Genomic DNA, 19,726 nt, shown 5'->3' with positions numbered 1-19,726 from the left:
CAATACTTCCTGTCTAGCCAGGGAGCTTGCTCTTTCTGGTTGCCCACTGCCCCTGACAGGGGGATCCTGCCTCCAGGAGAGGCAGGGAGGCTGAAGCTTCAGGTCCTGTTCCTTCATCGCTTCTCGGCCTTTTTGCTAAGATCAAGTGCAGGTCCTGTTCCTTCATTTTGTTTTTGCCTTTTTTTTTGCTTAAAGACCAGCCCCCCCACAACCCTCCCCCCCACACACACAATTTTATAAGCTTCTGGTCTCGGAAAACCCAGGTCTTGGTCTGCCTGTCCTACACAATAAATCTCACCATCTGGTGCTTCAACATGCTCCTAATCAGCAGAGGAGAGCAGGTGAGGGTGGGGATGACTCAGCTGGGACAAGGCTGGGAAAACAGGCTGGGGCCTGTGAAACAGTTGGGTCAGGCATAACAGTGAGGGCTGGCTCACATTATGTCTCAAACTTCTACCCCCTCCTTGTTTCCACCACCAGCTCCTTGCCCAGGCCAAACTTGTCTTCAGATCTACAGAGCCAGGATTTTAGATCTGGCGAGGGTCTTTGCCCTTACTGCTCATTTTTCAAGCTCTAAGAAGGGCTTAGGACCTCTCAGGTCTGTGAACTCTGCTCCCTGCAAAATGAAGCCAGAGTATTGGCCAATACTTTAAGCAGGTAGAATACTTGGTTCAGTCGTTAGATATAATCTGCCTGGTGTGTCCCTGCGTGGGTGGAAACCAAAGAAGGATGTCTACCTATCTGAGCATTCAATAAAACACAAACCAGGACAATTCTGCACACCTTCCCTTTGTGCCCTTTATGAGCAAAGCTTCTGAGTTACCCCTGGGGGGGATAGAAAGCTGATAAGATATGATGCCGGTCCCCAGGATTTATATCAGAGAACATGGTGTGAAAAGCTTGTCCCTTATTTGCTATTAATAACTGCCATTCAGCACCTACTACAGGCTCAGCATCTTATTATATAGTCTCTACTTATACCAACAACTCTAGAAGGTAGATATTCTTATTTTCATTTTGTGGATGTGGAAACTGAGCTCCATAGAGGTTATGTGATTTATCCAGGGCAGGCAGCTGGGGCATCCCTCTGCTTGTGAGGGGTTTGTGGAGGCTGAAGGATAGCATGTGCAGTGTCAGATGAAGACAGAAAGACAGTGGGCCCACCGAACTTCCTCTTCTCTGTTTCACACAAGCCTGTATTGGAATCCCGGTTTTAATATTTTGTGTGGGTTTGGGACAGCCATTCTCTGTCTTGCTTTCCTCATCTATCAACTGGACAAAATACTTCCTGATACAGTTGGAAAGTTGAAATGAGATAATGGGGACGTTGCTCAGTTCCTGGCACATTCTGGTACAAAATGACTCACTTTAGTACAGGATGCTCATCACTTAGATCTGCATGCCACTTCCTCAGAAATTGATGTTTTTACTGAATTGTTCTCTTCTCAGAGAGGCCTCTCTTGGCCACCCTACCTAAAAGCCCAACCCCATTCCAACTCTTCATACCTGTTTCCCTACCTTATTTTTTTATTTTTTTATTTTTTAAATATTTTATTTATTTTTTAGAGAGCGAGCGAGAGAGAAACAGCATGAGAGAGGAGAGGGTCAGAGGGAGAAGCACACTCCCCGCTGAGCCGGCAGCCCGATGCGGGACTCCATCCCAGGACTCCAGGATCATGACCTGAGCCGAAGACAGTCGCTTAACCAACTGAGCCACCCAGGCGCCCCTCCCCTACCTTATCTTATCACGGACTAATACGTTACAAATTGTACTTATTTATTTTTGTCTTGTCTGCCCCTACCCACAGGAAGGTAAAGTTTTTGAGACCAGGAATCTTTGTGTTATTTCTGTATCATCCCAAGCACAAATATATATTGGTTAAAAGAATACATTAAAAAACATACAAAAAACCCCCTTTGGCTCAGAAAATTGGCTTTTAATTTGGCTTTTTCCTTATTAGTATTTGATACTGGGTACATTACTTAAAATGTCTAGGCCTCATTTCCTTCTTTGTAAAATGGGAAGAATAATGGTATCAATTTTAATACTGCTAGGGTAATAAAGTGATATGTATAAAAACTGGCACATAGCAAGTGCTGGATAAATACTTGCTATTTTTTTTTTAAAGATTTTATTTATTTGTCAGAGAGAGAAAGAGCGAGCACACAAACAGAGGGAGCAGCAGGCAGAGGGAGAAGTAGGCTTCCCACAGAGCAGGGAGCCCAATGCGGGACTCATCCCAGGACTCTGGGATCATGACCTGAGCCAAAGGCAGACGCTTAACCGACTGAGCCACCCAGGCGTCCCAATACTTGCTATTGTTATCACTTAAAATAATCTGACTAGTTATTGAAATTGTCTTTGGATGTTGCCCAGAGCTTTTAGGATAAGAGAGGAGAAGGCTAAAAGCCAAGGATGACCTCTGCATTTTCAGCCCCATGGTCCCCCTTGTTGAATAGGTGTGGAAGTGCTCAGTGTTCTCCCTCCAACGCAGGTGACAGGTCTGGATCACCATTATCAGGTCACTGAGGAAGAAAGCAAACTGAGGCCTGCCCAAGGTCAAATGACTTGCCCAGGGCCACTCACCTCAAAAAACCAGGGCATAAGGAACCCAATCCCCTACCGTGCCTCCTGAAATTGTATTGTCAACTGCCTCTCTTCCAAGCTCTCCCTACAGTGAGGGCTGGGGGTTGGGCTGTGAGCTCTGAAGCCCTGGGTTCCCCCGGCTTGTCCCTTTCATCTCCCGCAATGCACTGAACTTTTCCACACGCAGTTTTCCCGCACAGAAAATATGGAAAATAAAGCCCACACCTCAAAGCTTCGTGTTCAGGATCACAGGCGAGGAGAGTTCTTTGGAAACTGTAAAGTGCTGCACAAATTACCTTTGCAACAGGCATTAAGACGCGAGCCCCCCACTTGCCAATCCCGGGAGACGCTCCCGTCTCCACCCCCTTCCAAGGCAGCGCGCGGCCGGGGAAAGGAACAGGATTAACCCTGGGCGCCTGTCTAGGCGTTTCTCCAGGCAGCGGGGGAGGAGTTCCGGAGCTCGCCCCCGCCCCGCCGCTCCTCTCCCTGGCGCCCGCACTCGCGCTCCCGGAGTCGGTCTCCCGCCCAGGCCACGGCTGCGCTCCCCGGTCCGGCACAGCACGCGGGCGGCCCGCCAGGATGCAGGCCCCGCACAAAGAGCACCTGTACAAGCTGCTGGTGATCGGCGACCTGGGCGTGGGCAAGACCAGCATCATCAAGCGCTACGTGCACCAGAACTTCTCCTCGCACTACCGGGCCACCATCGGCGTGGACTTCGCGCTCAAGGTGCTCCACTGGGACCCGGAGACGGTGGTGCGCCTGCAGCTCTGGGACATCGCGGGTGAGCACCCGGGGAGGGGCGAGGGCAGGAGGGCCTCGCAGCGGGTCTGCAGTCCCGGCATAGGGGGCTGCGGTCCCGTCCCGGGCGCCGCGCCGCACCGCACCGCACCGCACCAGACTTTTTCCTGGTGGGTTGGAAACTTGGTCTCAAAGAAGACAAAAGTTTTTCTCTCTCGCTGAAACTTCAAGTGCATTCCCCGGCGCGCTGGGGTTGTTGCTTGAATTCCCTCGCCCACCCTCCCCTGGGAATCTCCGGACCCAGTGCGGGCCTCTCCAGGGACCCAGAGAGACAGTGTCTGGAGTTCTCGGTCTCCAGCTCTTTTTCCGGGCGTGGGCGACGCGGCCGGTGACGCGGCCTTTAGTGTCCTGCCAGCCACCAAGGGGGAAGCCCTTAGACCGGTTAACAGCGGGAACCAGGAACGTTCCAGGCTAGAGGGGCTTTACGCATCGTTCTTTTTAATCGCTTAGCTTATTCCAACTCTTGCCCCCCTCTCAGTCAAGCGAGTTTGAGGTTCTCAGCTTTGAGGAAGCCAAGGATCTTTGTATGTATGTACTGGGGGCAAAGTATTATTTCTATGTTTCTCTCCGGCTCTCTGTGGTCTATGAAAAGAAGCCTGTGGGGCGCGTGGGGGTTCAGTCGTTAAGCGTCTGCCTTGGGCTCAGGTCATGATCCCGGGACCCTGGGATTGAGCACCGCATTGGGCTCCCTCCTCAGCGGGGAGCCCGTTCTCCCTGCTTGTGCTCTCTCTTTCTCTCTCTGTCAAATAAATAAATAAATAAATAAATAAATAAAATCTTAAAAAAAAAAAAGAGCCTGTGCACCTACCTTAGGGGCACTCCTGTCAAAGAGTCTATGACAGTGGCCATAAGATTTCTTGATTTGCCCTTAAAGTTTTCACTGAGAGATCTGGGAAATGAGAAGCTTCATTACAATGTTTGAAACTAGAATTTGCTTCTGAGGGTATGTCCCCCAAGTTGGGCAGGGGAGTCAGGCAAATGTGAGACAAATGTGTGTCTTCTCCAAGAGTGAGTCCTCAGACTGAAGCTGTTTGCAACCTGGGCATGTCCAACCCCTCATTATAGGTCCTGGCTCTCCACTCACCAACCTGCCCAGTGGCTTCAGACAAGTCCCTTCAGCTCAGCTGCATCCCTGTTAAGTGGAAAGGGGTTGCACACGCAGCTCAGCAATCTTCCTGCTCTGAAGTTTTCAGGTCCTCTGGGATTCTCTGTGAACAGTGCCACTTCACCTCCGACTGTTTCGTGGTCTGTGGTACCAGGAACCTTTACAAGTGCTGGACCCAAACCAGCCACTTCTCTTTCAGAAAATAGGTTCCTTTTTAGCTGGTGTATTTGACTAGAAACACTTGATCATGGCTCGAAGCAAGAACAAATGTGGAAAATTCCTGAAAGGGCATTTCTGTATCTGGGGATTCTGGTGCCTCTTTAATCATAAGCTGCCAAGTCTTATGATAAAACTTTTGGCATGTGAACAGATTCTTACACGTGGGCTCATCTTCAGCTGCTCCAGTGGCACAGGGGCTGTCAGCGGGCGATGCCATCAGCCACTATCTGACTGGGTTTTCCATCTAGAAAAGCCACTGCGAGTCTCTGCACTTCGGTAGTTGCATGTTTTCGCATCTGAAAACTCTTCTGGCTGCGCGGATGCATCCAGGACTCAAGTTTAGAAGGAGCTTACTGCTTCAAAGGGGATGTAGCTGTCATTTAGACTTTTGTGTCAAATGCAAGTAAGGATGTGACCTCAGACACGTTAGAGAATGTCCATGAATCTCCGTGTCCTCACCTAACAGAAAAGATAGAAAGGTATAGTGATTAAGAGTCTAAATTCCAGAGTTGAACCACTTTTGACTGTATCCCTGTTTTACCCATGTCCTGGTCGATTTTAGGCAAGTTCCTTAACCTCCTGATCTCAGGTGCCTTATCTATAAATTATAGGCATAATGCTTTCTCCCAGTAAATGAGAAATGGGCAACCAACAAATGCCAGCTAAAGGTGATGGTACCTACTGTCTAGGAGAACTGCAAGGATTATTGTTACACTAGCATGTATAAATGGTAGGCAAGAAGGACAGGATAAACGTGTTAACTAAGTCATAATAAATGATGAGTCCTGTATTATACCTGTAATCTGTTCCAAAATGCCCAGCACCATTTTTCAGCTTTATCTGTAGTACAACATGCTGTCATGAGCAGTTTAAGTCCCAAGTTTAGAAATGCCTCCTGAGGGGCAGTTGGGTGGCTCATTTGGTTAAGCGTCTGCCTTTGGCTCAGGTCATGATCCCAGGGTCCTGGGATAGAGCCCCGTGTCAGGCTCACTGCTCATTGGGGAGTCTGCTTCTCCGTCTCCCTCTGTGCTTTTTCTCTCTCTCAAGCAAATAAATACAATCTTAAAAAAAAAAAAAAAGAAAAAAGAAATGCCTCCTGAGCCGTGGTTCTGGACTGAAGTTTCGGTGGAGGCTATAGCAACAGAAGTCTGTGTAAATAAGAAATCTGAGGAGCTTTGGAAAGTCGGTTGTATGAATACAGTGGCCTGTAGCATCTCCATAAGGAACTTCTTTTTCCCAGAGCTCTGATGTTCAGTGGCAACCTGTCTTTGGCAACCTCCAGCCCAGAGACCCCATGAGCTGAGTTAGAAGCTGGGATCAGGCACCACTCATTGTGGGGAAGTTGGGCCCTTGTGGAAAAGATGATTGGAACATCGTGGTGACATGTTTCAAGCTACATAGGTAGCCCTGTGAGGAGTGAATGCATATGAAATCCAATCTCAAGTGCCCACTCAGACTCTAGTCAGCTAGGTGTACCTTACAGCACCTTCAGATCAGCCTGTCTGTCCAGACATAGGAATGCTTCTCTCTCTCCTTTGGGTTCAACTCTGCTGTGTGTGGAAAGAAGAGGTGAGGCTAAAATGTGAACTGGTGAGCCTCACTTTGAGATGGTCGGGAGTATGGATGAGATAGAGGGGACAGACCCTGTCTTGATAGAATATCAGATCTATCTGCTATAGAGGGAATCTTTGCTCATTAGATTTTTGGTATTCATTTGATTCAATGCCAACTCAGGGCCTATTTGTCCAACTAAATTCCATGATATATCTCTTATAGCCACTTTGGCCAGTCTGTTCCTGAAAGACTCCAAAAAATCTCTCTCAGGGGGCGCCTGGCTGACTCAGCCTATAGAGCATGCGACTCTTGATCTCCCAGTCATGAGTTCCAGCCCCACATTGGGCATAGAGATTACTTAATTTAAAAAAAAAAAAAACACCTTTTTTTTTTAATACCTCTCAGGGCTTGTGAAGTAGGCCTGAAAACCAACATGGTAAATTCCACAAAGCTCACAGGGAGTGGCAATCGCCCTGAATCCCAAAGATTCCATCATAGAGGAGCAGCTGGGTCAGCTCTGGGTTCCAGAGCTCTTGATAGTGCCAAGAGAAATTAAGTCACTCGGCCCAAGGCCACCTACCTATTAAGTGGAAGAGCTGGATTAATACAGTTCTGTGTGACTTGGAATCAAGCCACGCTCTTCAGGACCACAGGCCTGTGAGTGCCTGGGGCACAGTTGGCCCACTGGGGTTATACTCTCCTCCCCTTTAGAGGTGTTGCTTCTTTAGATTTATCTCAAGTTATTCTTGCCTTCTCCTTCCTATTTCTAACATGTTTTTGGATATTAATCAGAACGGCTGTGCAGGTAGTGGGAGGAAATAGAATGAAAATCTATTTCTGAAAATTTGATTCTTGGCCATAGGGTTTTTAAAATAGGTTTATCAGGAAAAAAAGTAAACAAAAGGTTCACATTTGAGACTCTCCAATTTTTAATTCCCCAGTAACATAGCTGGTTAAGTGGTAGTGCTGAAATTTAAAATTTGGCCATGGAATCCAGGACCCAGTTTCCTAACAGCTTTGCTCTACTTCCCACAATTTAGAAATAAAATAGTTTTGGGGCACCTGGGTGGCTCCATTGGTTAAGCATCTGACTCTTGATTTTGGCTCAGGTCATGGTCTCAGGATTGTGAGATCGAGCCCCACGTCAGGTTCCATGCTGGGCATGGAGCCTGCTTAAGATTCTCTCTCCCTCCCCCACTCTTGCTCTCTCTCTCTCAAGTAAATAAATCTTTATTTATTTATTTTTTAAAGATTTTATTTATTTATTTGAGAGAGAGAGCAGGAGTGGGGTGAGGTGTAGAGGGAGAAGCAGACTCCCTGACCAGCCACCAGCAGGAAGCTCAATGCAGGCTAGATCCGGGGACTCCAGAATCAGGACCTAAGCAGAAGGCAGATGCTTAACCAACTAAGCCACCTAGGTGTCCCCAAAATAAAATACTTTAGACATATTCTTTTTTTAAAAAGAGATTTATTTATTTATTTGAAAGAAAGAACAAGAGTGCATGAGAGCAGGGGGAGGGGCAGCATGGGGGGAGAGTGAGAATCTCAAGCAGACTCCCTGCTAAGCACAAGCCTGGCATGGAGTTCCATCTCAGGACCCTGAGATCAGGACCTGAACTAAAATCAAGAGTCAGATGCTTAACTGACTGAGCCACCCAGGTGCCTTTAGACATAATCTAAATATATTTTAAAAATATACTACTTGATGTTGGGCAACCCATGAGAGCTCAGTTGCCTCATCTATAAAAAGGCTCTTGTTTTATTTTCCTGTGATATCACATATTTGGATTATGTAATCTCTTGCAGTTTCTGTCAGTTCTAATGTATTTTCAGTGTGCCCAGGTAGTATGGAGCAGTTTATTCCAACTTCTTCCCTTGCCAGCTTTGGGACTGGTGCAAGTCACTTAAATGTTTGTGCCTTGGTTTCCTGTCTGTAAACCAGGGACAGTAGCAGAACCTGCTCCTTTGAGTTGTTAAAAGAATGAAATGAGGTAATTCATGTGAAGCTGGGCCTGCCTGACACATAATACAAGCTGAATAAATGTTAGCTATTACTCTTGTTCTTAATTGTTATTACAAACTATCTTCACATACGTTTTCCTGCTAGATTTGCCCAGCATCGCTGAGGATATAGACAGATCAGGTGGTGTTGAATCTATTTTATATTAGAGAAGAACAAGAATCAGAGAGGTAAGGGACTTGCCCAGGGTTGCAAGAGTTAGCAAGTGGCAGAGGAGGAAAGTGGCTGAGGAAAAATATTTCCCTCAGGACACATCGATGCTAACTTTCCCTGCCTAAGCTATGCAACAAAGAAACATTGGAGGACATTATCCAACAGGCAGGCAGAGCGATGGGGAGGCAGCCTGGGCCTAGAGTCAGGAGCCCCAAGACACTGAGTCCCCACCCCAGTGGCCCTGAGATTCATCTGGATCACAGTGCTGTGTTATTTCAGGGTTTATAAAATGCTTCCGCATTATAAAAATTCAACGGGGGGTGGGTTTTGGACTTGACTATCTCTGCAGTGTCTATTTCTAAAAGACTGTAATTCTCCAAGGAGTTTTAGAAGAAGGGTCTTAAATGTCAACATAATAGATCTATAAATGTAGAAAGAGCTAAATTTGGCAACCACATGTCAAGGAAAAAATAAAATAAAATAAAAAAATAAAAATGCATGTCAAGTCTGGGCCACTCTCTACTGGGCAGTTTATTGCCTTGTTTCTAGCCTGGCTAATTATAGATTTTCTAAATACCATGTGGACTAACATGGTTTGTGCTTAGAGGTAAGCAGTGTGTACATGGAGCAAGATGGGGAACTTTCTAAGTAGGGTGAATGATGTGTGGGCAAAGCACCCCGGGGCTTTTTGCAGGGCGATCAGTAGACTCTCTGTCACAGACACATGAGCATTAGGCATGTGGACACGTCCACTCATCTAGGTTTTAGAGGACTAGTTCTGACAGGAGAGTACATAGCAGTCTGACCAAGGAAAGCTAAGTCATTTGAGAGAAGAATGGGATGGGGAAGAACAGCTCTCAGGTGGGCAGCTGGTTTCTTCAGCACAGATATATATGAAATGGCCAGTATATGTTACAGATTGTTCTAGAATCTAGACAAAGAAGGGTAAAGAATTGAACATGACCTGGTTCCTGACCTCAAGAAGTTCACGGTTCAGTGGGCATGGTGGCATCAAAGTAAATTACTGTAACAGTGAATGAACTGTATCAATATAGGCCACTCCAAAATATTCTGGTGGCGTGGAGGGGGTCCTCCCTGCACCACATCTATCCACTCTCTGAGCTTAAAACTGAGCAGGTGGGATAAAGGCTCTAGCTCATGGGATATTTCCAATGCTCTTACCTAGCACTGGTTACTCCCTGTAATCAGTGATTTCAGGGCTGTACAGCTTGAGGCAGAAGTTCATCCTCTGGCTCTCTTCAATTCTGGCTCCTTCTCTTGATGATCTTATGCATTCCCATGGCTCTAAACTTTATGCAGGCGACTCCAAAAATGTGCATCTAACCTTGACTTCTCATGACCTTCAGACCTATAATTTGATCTTCCTGCTGGCCATCTCCATTATGATCTCTCACATATATTGCAAGATCAATATGTCATAGCAAAGTGGCATGAAAAAACAAAGATTGTTGTTTTTTCTCTATTAGTGAAGTAATAGATTCTCAATGTAGCAAAATTGGAAAGTAGAAAAGAAAACGACAATAACAACAACAAAGGAGTACAGAGAACATCCACAATCACCCCTCTTAATGATAAGTAGTAAAGGATGCTATTTATAAGTCTAAACTAGGCATCTTTCCCCACTCACTGGACTTGGTATATACCTTTCCCACAGTCACTTGGACTTGAAACCTCTGCCATATTTTCTTCTTTGACCCACCATGTCAGACAGTGATTATGCTTCTCTTGACACTGCTCTAGACCAAGGACAGCACTATTATTACTTCCCTGTTCTTCTATAATAGCCACCTGGCTAGTTCTAGTCTCTTCTTCCTTCAGTTGTTATATGTACCAAGGTCAAGTTCATCTTTCCAGAACATCACCTTGGTGGCTCCCCATTGCCTATAGATTATGTATGTCATGAAAGTGGAATTAAAACACTAGAGATAAGGTGATAGGAGGGCTGATGGCTAGAAAGAGGACAGATTTCAAGTCATAGAGCCATTGAGGGAGGAGTTGGTGGGGTCCTAGCAAGTAGGAAGTGACTGGAGTCCTTGAGGCCTGACCAGGTCCAAAGGAAACCCAGGATCCATGTCACTGTGGCTTGTCATGAATACAGCTATTGTCATTGAGTGTTGAAGTGGTACTTAAATATTTGTTATTGTTTTATTTTACTGAATTTTATTTAAAATTCATTTTAAAATTTGAGCATTTGAGAGGTGTAAGATTTTGCCTGAGAAAATGTATTCATTCATTTGATAAGCAGAGGGACTTAGGGATAAACAAAATGGATCAATTTTTGCACTTACGGAATCTGATAGTCTGGTGGGACATAAAAATATTTAAAACAGATAATTATTTAATCACTGTTTTGACGAGTGTTCTGAAGGGGAAGTGTCAGGTGCTAAAAGAAAGTCAAAACAGGACACCTACCCTAGCTAGCTGTGGCATGGAGGTGAGAAGACACGGTGCAGCCGGCAGTAATCTGGCATAGCTACAGGTTACAACAAGGGAGGGGGGGTTGGTGAGGGAGCAGCAGACAAACCATGAAAGGACATATATGCTAAGCTAAAGGTTAAAGGTGACTGCTTACACTGATTGCCAAGGCAGTTTTTGCAATTTAAACACCACAGTGATTGTGACAGATAGGTCTTCTTATTTCCAATTTTGGAGGTGAGGAAACTGGGCCAAGCCTAAGTAGCATATGGTGCCTGGTACATAGTGGCTGCTCAGTGAAAGTGGTTTGATACTGGAGTCATCACTCACCTGAAAAGTTTTTGAGAGTAGTTGCTTTGTAGAAAGGCTTAGAGCCCTTTCTCTCCCTCTTCTGATGATTCACTTTGGGGAATCCTGCAAAGCTTTCAAGTCATTAAGAACTGTCCTGCCCCGCCCACCCCACCCCCCACTTTTTTCTTTCTTTTCCTTGATTCTGAGATGGAAATTCCCAGAGGGAAATGCTGGCCCTGCTTTTCCTGGGGGTGGAAATCATGTTTATTCCATCAAGGCAATATCCTCATCTTCTAGGTTGGTGTACTAGAGTAGTGTCCAACTTGGCAAGGTCAAGACTGTGACTATAGCCTGCATTTCGCATTATTGAGTTCCACTATTTTTTTTTTTCAGCTGTTTGAAAATTTAATTAAGAAACGATATGATCTTAAATTATTCTCTGAAAAAAACTCGGGTTTTAACTTCCACCAGTCCCCACTCCTTTTAGTTTCTTACTCGCAGGTATTAATCAAATTCTGTCTTCTGTCTTGAAAGCTAACTCTGTCTTACCCCTCTATGAGTGGCCTTGTCTTCTTCATGACTCATTGGGACCACTGTAGCAGCTTCCTAACACCTGTCCCTTCCTCAAGCTTTCCCCCACATTGGTTTGTAATCCATGGAGGTGAGACTTTTGAGCATGGCCTCATTCTCCAGTCAGATATTCTCCTGTTTGGCATTCTTCAGTGGATCCCCATCACTTTCAGAATTAGAGGCTAAACATTTTACCGTGAAATTTGAGGTCAGCCATTCCAGTCTCATCTCTCATACCTCTGACTCTTGACCATTCCAGATATCTTACAGTGGCTTCAATTCACCTATCTCCCCCTCTGTGTTATGATTCATATGATTGTTGCTGGCTAAATACACTTTCCTCTTTTTCACTTAGATGACTCCTGTGGATTCTTGGTCACTCAACCCATCTCACCTCCTTTAAGAAATGTCTATTGAGCCCATGTACCCATGGGAGGTGCTGTTTCTCTGCTCCCATAATAACCATGCTTGTCCTGGGTTAGAAGCCTTCTACTACTGCACTGGAATGTCTTTTTCTCCCAGTCTATAACCCTAGGTCCCAGCATAGTTCTTGGTAGTTAGTAGGTCCTCAGTGAGTGTTTGTTCATTCAAGTTTTCTAGTCAACTATTTCATCATTGCTTCAATTCCCAGATATATCATTGACCTAAAAATTTTTCCAGTAAAACAAAACAAAAAACCCCCCGTATTTGTTTATGCTTGAAAGATTTCATAATTTTATGAATATTAATGTATTAAAAATGTATACACTGTAAAATTGATAAATATGGTAGTTTTCTGAAGGTGGCATTCTGTTTCATTTTTTCATCATAAAAACTGGGATGACCTTAAAGACCATTCTTAAAAGCTGCACTTCATTATTTAACCAAGTCCTCATAATTTGGAATGAAGTGTTATTCATTTGGAGGTCAAATGGCAAAACTGTCTTTATGATACTTTGATACATTAGATGAAGTAATAATTTTGAAGGGTAATTTTTAGAGTTAAGATCTTGATGGCTCATCAAACCAAATGGTTTCTTTTACAGAAGAGAAAGCTATGCTGTAATAGTGGGTTTGCTTTAGTTTCTCAGGGTTTTAGATCTAGTTAATGGTAGAAATGGAACCAGAATGCGGGCATCTCTGGTTTATTAATGATGAGATTTGAAGAATTAAAAGCTGATTTTTTAACACTAGATGTTTTGGTGTAGTCTTAAGCACTGAGGCACAAAAGTAATTGAATTTAGTGGGCACCCAACCCTCTGGAAATTCATGCAATGAAGAAGAGAGGGTGATGGGACTGGGAGGACCCAAAGACATCCATGGTCTGGCTCAAATAACATCCCTAATATTGGGACGCCTGGGTGGTTCAGTCAATTAAGCATCTGCCTTCAGCTCAGGTCATGATCTGGGGTCCTGGGATCGAGCCCCGCATCGGGCTCCCTGCTCAGCAGGGAGCCTGCTTCTCTCTCTGCCTGCCGCGCCCCCTGCTTGTGCTCTCTCTCTCTCTCTCTGACAAATAAATAAATAAAATCTTTAAAAAAAAATCCCTAATATTATTTTCCTTTGCTCCATTATGAGGCTGAAAATTTGGCCATTTGAACTCTTGCTTCCTTGTTCACACCCCATGTTCGTTGCCTCTGTACCTTTCCTCCTGCTCTTCTTGCTGGTTCACATACCCTTCCCTCTATTTCCACATATCCAAATCCTATCTAATGTTTAAGATCCAACTAGAAGGGCAACTCCCCTACAGAATTCCCTAATTCTCTCATTCTTCTTCCCTTGAATATCATGCAACTTTTTTTTTTTCTCCCTGTAGCACTTCTTCTTTAGCCTTGTATTAAGAGTTATTGCCTACCGGGCGCCTGGGTGGCTCAGTTGGTTAAGCAACTGCCTTTGGCTCAGGTCATGATCCTGGAGTCCCGGGATCGAGTCCCGCATTGGGCTCCCTGCTCAGCAGGGAGTCTGCTTCTCCCTCTGACCCTCCTCCCTCTCATGCTCTCTCTATCTCATTCTCTCTCTCAAATAAATAAATAAAATCTTTAAAAAAAAAAAAGAGTTATTGCCTACCTTTCCAGATACCCTGGTGTGGTTTAGCAGACCTTGCCACAAGTTGTGACATAATTTAATGAAATGACTGTGGAGTCAGCAAAGAGGTAGAGAAGGAGAAGACACTACACAGGGGGAAAACCAAGCAAGGGCAGGTTTTTTGGAAGCAAAGGAGAAAGAATTTTAGGAGAGGATAGTCAATAGTTTCAAATATCTGAGAGAAATCAGAATTCTTTCTTTTTGCTCTGAGTGCCTACTTTTTGCAGTCTCTTTTAGCCTGATATGTTATTTAACCTTTCTTCCTCATCAGCCTTGCACAAAACTGCTCTCTAAAGAAAAGCAATGAAAAACTTAGCTTCTTATGTATCTCCTCAGCCTAATGTGGACAAAGAAAATATTCGTAGTGGGAGGGATCCACACAATTTGCAATCTAATTTGTAGGGCAAAATTTAAAGGAAATTGACAAATTATTTCTTGGAAGACTATTTTTCCCTACAATGTAATGTGTTATTAATACCCACCCTTTATGGAGCGTCAGGCATGGTACAATGTGTTTTTATGTATCATTTCATTTATTGCTTACAATGAGTGGATCTGGTAGGTCTTGTCACAAGCCCCATCACAGAGCTGAGAGAACTATGCTTAGACAAGCTAGAAAACACATAGTCAAGGAAAAAAAAAACACATAACACTTCTCAAAATTCATACAGGTTGTGAAGGATAGTGCTGGGTAGGAACTGATTGATATTTGTTTGCTGTTTTCTGACTACATTCTACCGTTTCCTGAGTGTGATACAACAGTGCAGTCATTTCCACATTCCCGAGATTAAGTTGCATTTAGAAGATATACATTATTTATTTTAAAGGAATAATTTATTGTTTTTTGAATCTTTATACTTTTGGATAGAGCTAAGAATTAAATGAGCTAAATTCTTTGCACACATCACCGCTGAGACCATGGGGTTAGGTTGGCTTAGTAACAACTGTCTTTTTTTTTTAAATAAAGATTTAATGTATTTATTTGAGAGCGAGCGAGCATGAACTGGGGTAGGAGGTGGGTGGAGGGAGGAGCAGAGGGAGAAGGAGAGGCAGTCTCCCTGCTGAGCAGGGAGCCCAACACAGGGCTCTATCCCAGGATCCTGAGATCATGACCTGAGCCGAAGGAGCCACCCAGGTGCCCCCCAAGTTCTATTTATTAAATAGTTAGCACCAAACAATTCAATAAGTATCATGTTCTAATAACTTAGTAGCCATTTGAAAAAAAAATTGGAACACAAATTTAATTTTTTTTTTCATTTTTAAGAACTATAATTATTTACTATTGGAATACATGTACCTTTGGGCCATGGAACAACATCTCAAAATTTTGAGAGAGAGTAGACATCACCACTCTCATTTCCTGATTCATGTTGATTTTCACATGACTGTGGCTTTTTATCACACAAACTGTGAAAACCTCAGTTTCAAAAAGATACGATTGCATTAGAAGGAATGTAGCATGGTCTAATGTTAAAACTGTGAACTATCTCAAGCTAGTAGTTTCTGAGGTGTTTGAGCTTGAGTGCCACTGTGTTTGCCTTGAAATTTTAAAATATCCTATTTATCCTATTGCACCCCTGTGAGTTCACTGACACATCCCAGAGCACCTTGATATACATTTTGGGAATTACAGCTCTAGGAGAATCCAGAAATTCTTTAAGAGTGAAACCTTTAGAGTCTAGTCCTGAGTCCTGGACTTCTGAGTTATTTGTAAAAGTGTTATAACTCGTGAATTTTTTACTGTCTTGTGAGTTATTTATGAAAGCATCTTTGAAGGTTACTTAGAGGTGATGTCTCAAATGCTAAGTAATTCACTTGATCTTAGCCAAAAGGCTGAGAAGCAATTCAAATGCTAAGTAATTCAAACATACCTTTTTCTTAATACATTTGAGCTTGTAGTTCAGTGGAGATATTTTTAGGTTGTTTGTTAGGTATTTAAGTTGTAATTAGTTTAATTAATAATGTGGGATGCTGATTGTTTTATCTCGATTCATGCCAGCCTCTCTTCTGTGACTTGATTTCATTCCCTCCCACTATTCAGTATTGGACATTACATTATTCTCTGTTCAAGCGAGTTATTTCCTCTAAGCTGAGTAGTGTTGAACCTCAGTCAAAATAAATTCTGACAAAAAAGTCTGGGATACTGGGGTACTAATTATCTCTCTCTATCTCTGTCTCTGTTTCTCTCCCCGCCCCCCCGACACAGCCTGAAATTTAAATATAAATATAGAATTTAATTAGAATATTTGAAATTTATTTTAAAAAGTCACTACAATTCATCTTCCTTCTATAATGTTATTGTTTTTGGACACCTGAAAAAACGATTATTACTTTTTATGTCATCTTACTCTTGCACGCTTTCGCTTAATTCCATACACTGCATCTAGCTTTACCGTCTTGTTGAATAGAGGTAAGATTTGCCTCTAAGAAATGACAATCAGTAGTAAGGTGAAATGGGGTAACTAAAGAAGTGGCAGAAAGAGCTTGGGTGGTTTTGAATTGGGGACAGATTTTTTTCAAAGTGAATCTTAAGAATGAGCAGGAGTTTAGTAGGCAGAGAAAATAAATGAGTTGAATCAAGATCTTGCTTTATTCAGTTCACTCCTCTCCCTGCTGGGGTTCCCCCTCATGTATAAGAAATCACTGTTAGTTGTTGTTTCATTACATAACAAGTACTTGTATTATAGTCCCCTTCTACCATGCAAGTTCATTGTGAGCGTAGCCAAGGACATCTCAGAGTGTGTGTGCTATGGAGACATAAGGGAACAGCACTTGAGTAATTCAACAGTGGACTCAAGGAGGCTCAGTGCAATCAGGGACATAGGCTGCAGAGATCTGCAGCACATAAAAAGCAGTCCAAGGCAGGGAGGGCCTGCATAAGTGGGTGAGCAAATGATACAGTCAGTGCTAGGTGAGTACAATGGAGGAAAGAGTTGACTGTGGGGCCAAGTTAGTCAGAAAGCTCCAAGAAGGTAGGGCTTGGTACAACCTTGAAGAATAGTTAGGATTTAGTTAGGTAGACAGTAAGGGAATGGTCTATTCCAGTGGGAGTGGAGGGTGCCATGGAATGAGTGTGAATGAAAGCAAGAAGCAGAACTTAGAAGGAGAGCCAGACAAGGCACAGTTTTGGGTAGGATCTTGACCTCAGTCTGAGGATTTGTCTTTAACTTGCAGATCAAGGTGTACAACTTTGAAAATCCCTTAGAAGCACAGAGGGTAAAGTAAATGAACTCTTCTCTACCTGGCAAGCTCTTACTCATCTTTTGATGAGTTTCTCTCTGAAAAATATGTTCCAATTTAGGACCACCCAAGCTACTGCTCCCTGTTTCTCTAGGAAATGGGAACACAGCTTCCCCACAATCCTGGCTCACATTTTGTTTCTCTATAATACTTTACTTGCAGGTAGGTGGATATACTAGAACAAGCCCAATGTGTCAAAGAGTATTTTGATGCAAAAATAAAGAAACGTGGGATCCTAAGTCATCATTTGTAAGAGCCTATAAGAGCCATAAGAAAAATGGATCAGTAGCAACGGTTTCTTTAAAATAAAATAATATCAATTTCATTAAATTCAAAATATTTTGTTAGAGTTATTTTTATTAAATGGATGCAGTTAAACACATTTAAATTTAAGGCAGTGTTTTCATGGTATACGACAATGCAAAAGGAATGGCATCTGAGCAAATTATTTTCCCTTTAAAATCGGGTATTTGGTACTAGTCAGCTCAACTGAACTACATCCTAAACATGACTCATATGATGTGGACCTTGTAATTCTAAATGCTCTGAGTTTTCAAGACTTTCCAATATCTGTCTTATTAGAGATCTTCCAATTTTTTAAAAAGATTTATTTATTTGAGAGAGAGCGAGAATGCACGAGTGCGTGGGGGGAGGGGCAGAGGGAGAGAATCTCAAGCAGACTCTCCTTTGAACTCAGAGTCTGACACCAGGTCAATCCCACAACCCATGAAATCATGACCTGAGTCAAAACCAAGAGTCAGAGGCTTAACCGACTGAGCCACCCAGGCGCCCCTAGAGATCGTCCAATTTATAACTGTTGGCAAATAGTTCAAATCACCTTAAATCTTGCATGGGTCACAGAACATGTTAGAAGCCCACCCTCCAGTTAGTGGATCCCTGAAAGTGTTTAATTAGGGAAATGATAGGGTGAAAACAGAGCTTTGGAAGGTGAATTTGGCAGAAGTGTACAGAAATTAAAGTACCAGTTCAATCTCCAGTCCTGACCACCCCCTGGAACTTCAGCCTTCTATATACAACTGCCTACTCAACATCTCAGCCTAACAGACATCTCAAACTTAACATATCAGAATCCTGATCTGCTTCCACAAAGCCTGCACCTCCAAAAGTCTTCTTCATCTCAGCTAATAGCAACTCCATACTTTTGATTTTTTAAGCCAAAAGTTCTGGAGTCTTGCTCAAATCATCTCATACTCAATGTCTCCTCTATCATCTCAATCTCCAGATGTATCCAGGAAGCAACCAATCTTTACCAACTTTCACCATCCCCACGTTGGTCCACATCATTATCTCTTGCCTGGATTATTGTCTCACCATTTCCAACCTTGACTCCTGTAGGTCATTCCTTAACACAGCAGCCATAATATCCATTTACTCCTGCCTCCATTCATGTTTCTCATCTGCTCCCAGTCCTTGAGGGCTTTCCTCTCTCATGCAGAATAAAAGGCAGCCTTCCTGTAATGGCCTGAAATTGGCCTGAGATCCGCCTGCCTCACTGCATACTCCTCTACTCCTTGCTCCGTCCTCCCCAGCATAGACTCCTTGCTCTTCTCTAAACATGTGCCAGACACATTTGTGCCTCTGAGTCTTTCTTTCTTGGTGTTTTCTGTTGAAAACACTCTTCTAAATATCCACATGGCTTTCTCCTTTACCTCTTTTTGGTCTTAAGGGACAACTTCTCCATGGGCCTTCACTATCCATCCTGCTTAACTTTACCCTCACCCTCCACACACCATTTTCTCCTTTCCTACTTTATTTTTCTCCCTAACACTTTACCAGCTAATGTAGTGTTATGGGTATCTTACCAATTTTTTATCTCTTTCCACTAGAATGTAAGATTCATTAGAACAAGGACCTCTAATTCTTTTTGTTCATTGCTAGAACAGTGCCTGAAAAATAATAAGCATTCAGAACTTTGTTGTCCAGTGAATGAATGAGATGAGATGAGGTGATCCTCACTAGAGTGGTGATGATGAAGGCATGGCAGAGGGTGACTCTTACTGTCTTGCTAAGCCTGCATGTATCTGCTGGGAGGGGGATGAGAATTAGGGGCTATTCCTTCACTCAGTGAGGAGACCTTACTGAGCACTCACTGTATACTGAGTGCTCAAGATACTTGTCATGGGGACTGCTGAAAGGTGGTTCTGGCTAAGGGCACTTGTTATTTTGTGAGTGAAGATTACATACACATGGTTAATGCCAGTATATCCACCTAGGTGACTTGGGTAAAGAGTGATGGATTGATATGCTTCTGTCACGGGCTTGGTGGGGCAAATTAGGGAAGAGAGAAGTTGAAAGAGTTTCAAAACTATGGCCAGAGGGTCAGATGCACTCTTAAAAATTGGAGGAAACCTACTCATGAGGATGTTAGCCAGACTCTGATCCTAGTCTGTGGGTTTCCCTGAGTCTTCAAAACTAACGTAATCTATTGTAAGTTCAGTGTCCATTTGGCCATCATAGTAATTAGATTTATTTTCTAGATACATACTTTTGGTTTCATCTTCCTGCTTTTCATACTATTATTCCCTAGAAACAAAGAGAGTATCTTGCTGGTACTTTTAGCTCTATGGACTGTGCATGACCCAAAACTTATGTTATTTTGAATAGAGTAAATTGATTCCAAGGGATTATTTCTTTTTTTTTCATATTTTAAAAGTAATTTCAGTTTATA

At 43.3% G+C, this 19,726-nt stretch overlaps 1 protein-coding gene across 1 annotated transcript in view; it reads left to right on the top strand.

Annotated features, from left to right (window-relative positions):
- The first annotated feature begins 3,069 nt into the window (after positions 1-3,069).
- The window catches only part of RAB38 (RAB38, member RAS oncogene family), a 62,121-nt gene continuing 45,464 nt past the window's right edge, over positions 3,070-19,726 (top strand). The window contains exon 1 of the mRNA XM_081799009.1: positions 3,070-3,368. Within this exon, the coding sequence (XP_081655135.1) occupies positions 3,167-3,368 (202 nt within the window). The 5' untranslated portion in view covers positions 3,070-3,166. The remainder of the gene's footprint in view (positions 3,369-19,726) is intronic.

The sequence above is a fragment of the Leptonychotes weddellii genome, chromosome 11 (genome assembly GCF_054177405.1).
Source record: "Leptonychotes weddellii isolate Sample4059 chromosome 11, ASM5417740v2, whole genome shotgun sequence".
NCBI classification, from domain to species: domain Eukaryota; kingdom Metazoa; phylum Chordata; class Mammalia; order Carnivora; family Phocidae; genus Leptonychotes; species Leptonychotes weddellii.
The sequence above is the reverse complement of the archived record's forward strand: the minus strand, read 5'-3'. Positions and strand labels throughout refer to the sequence as shown.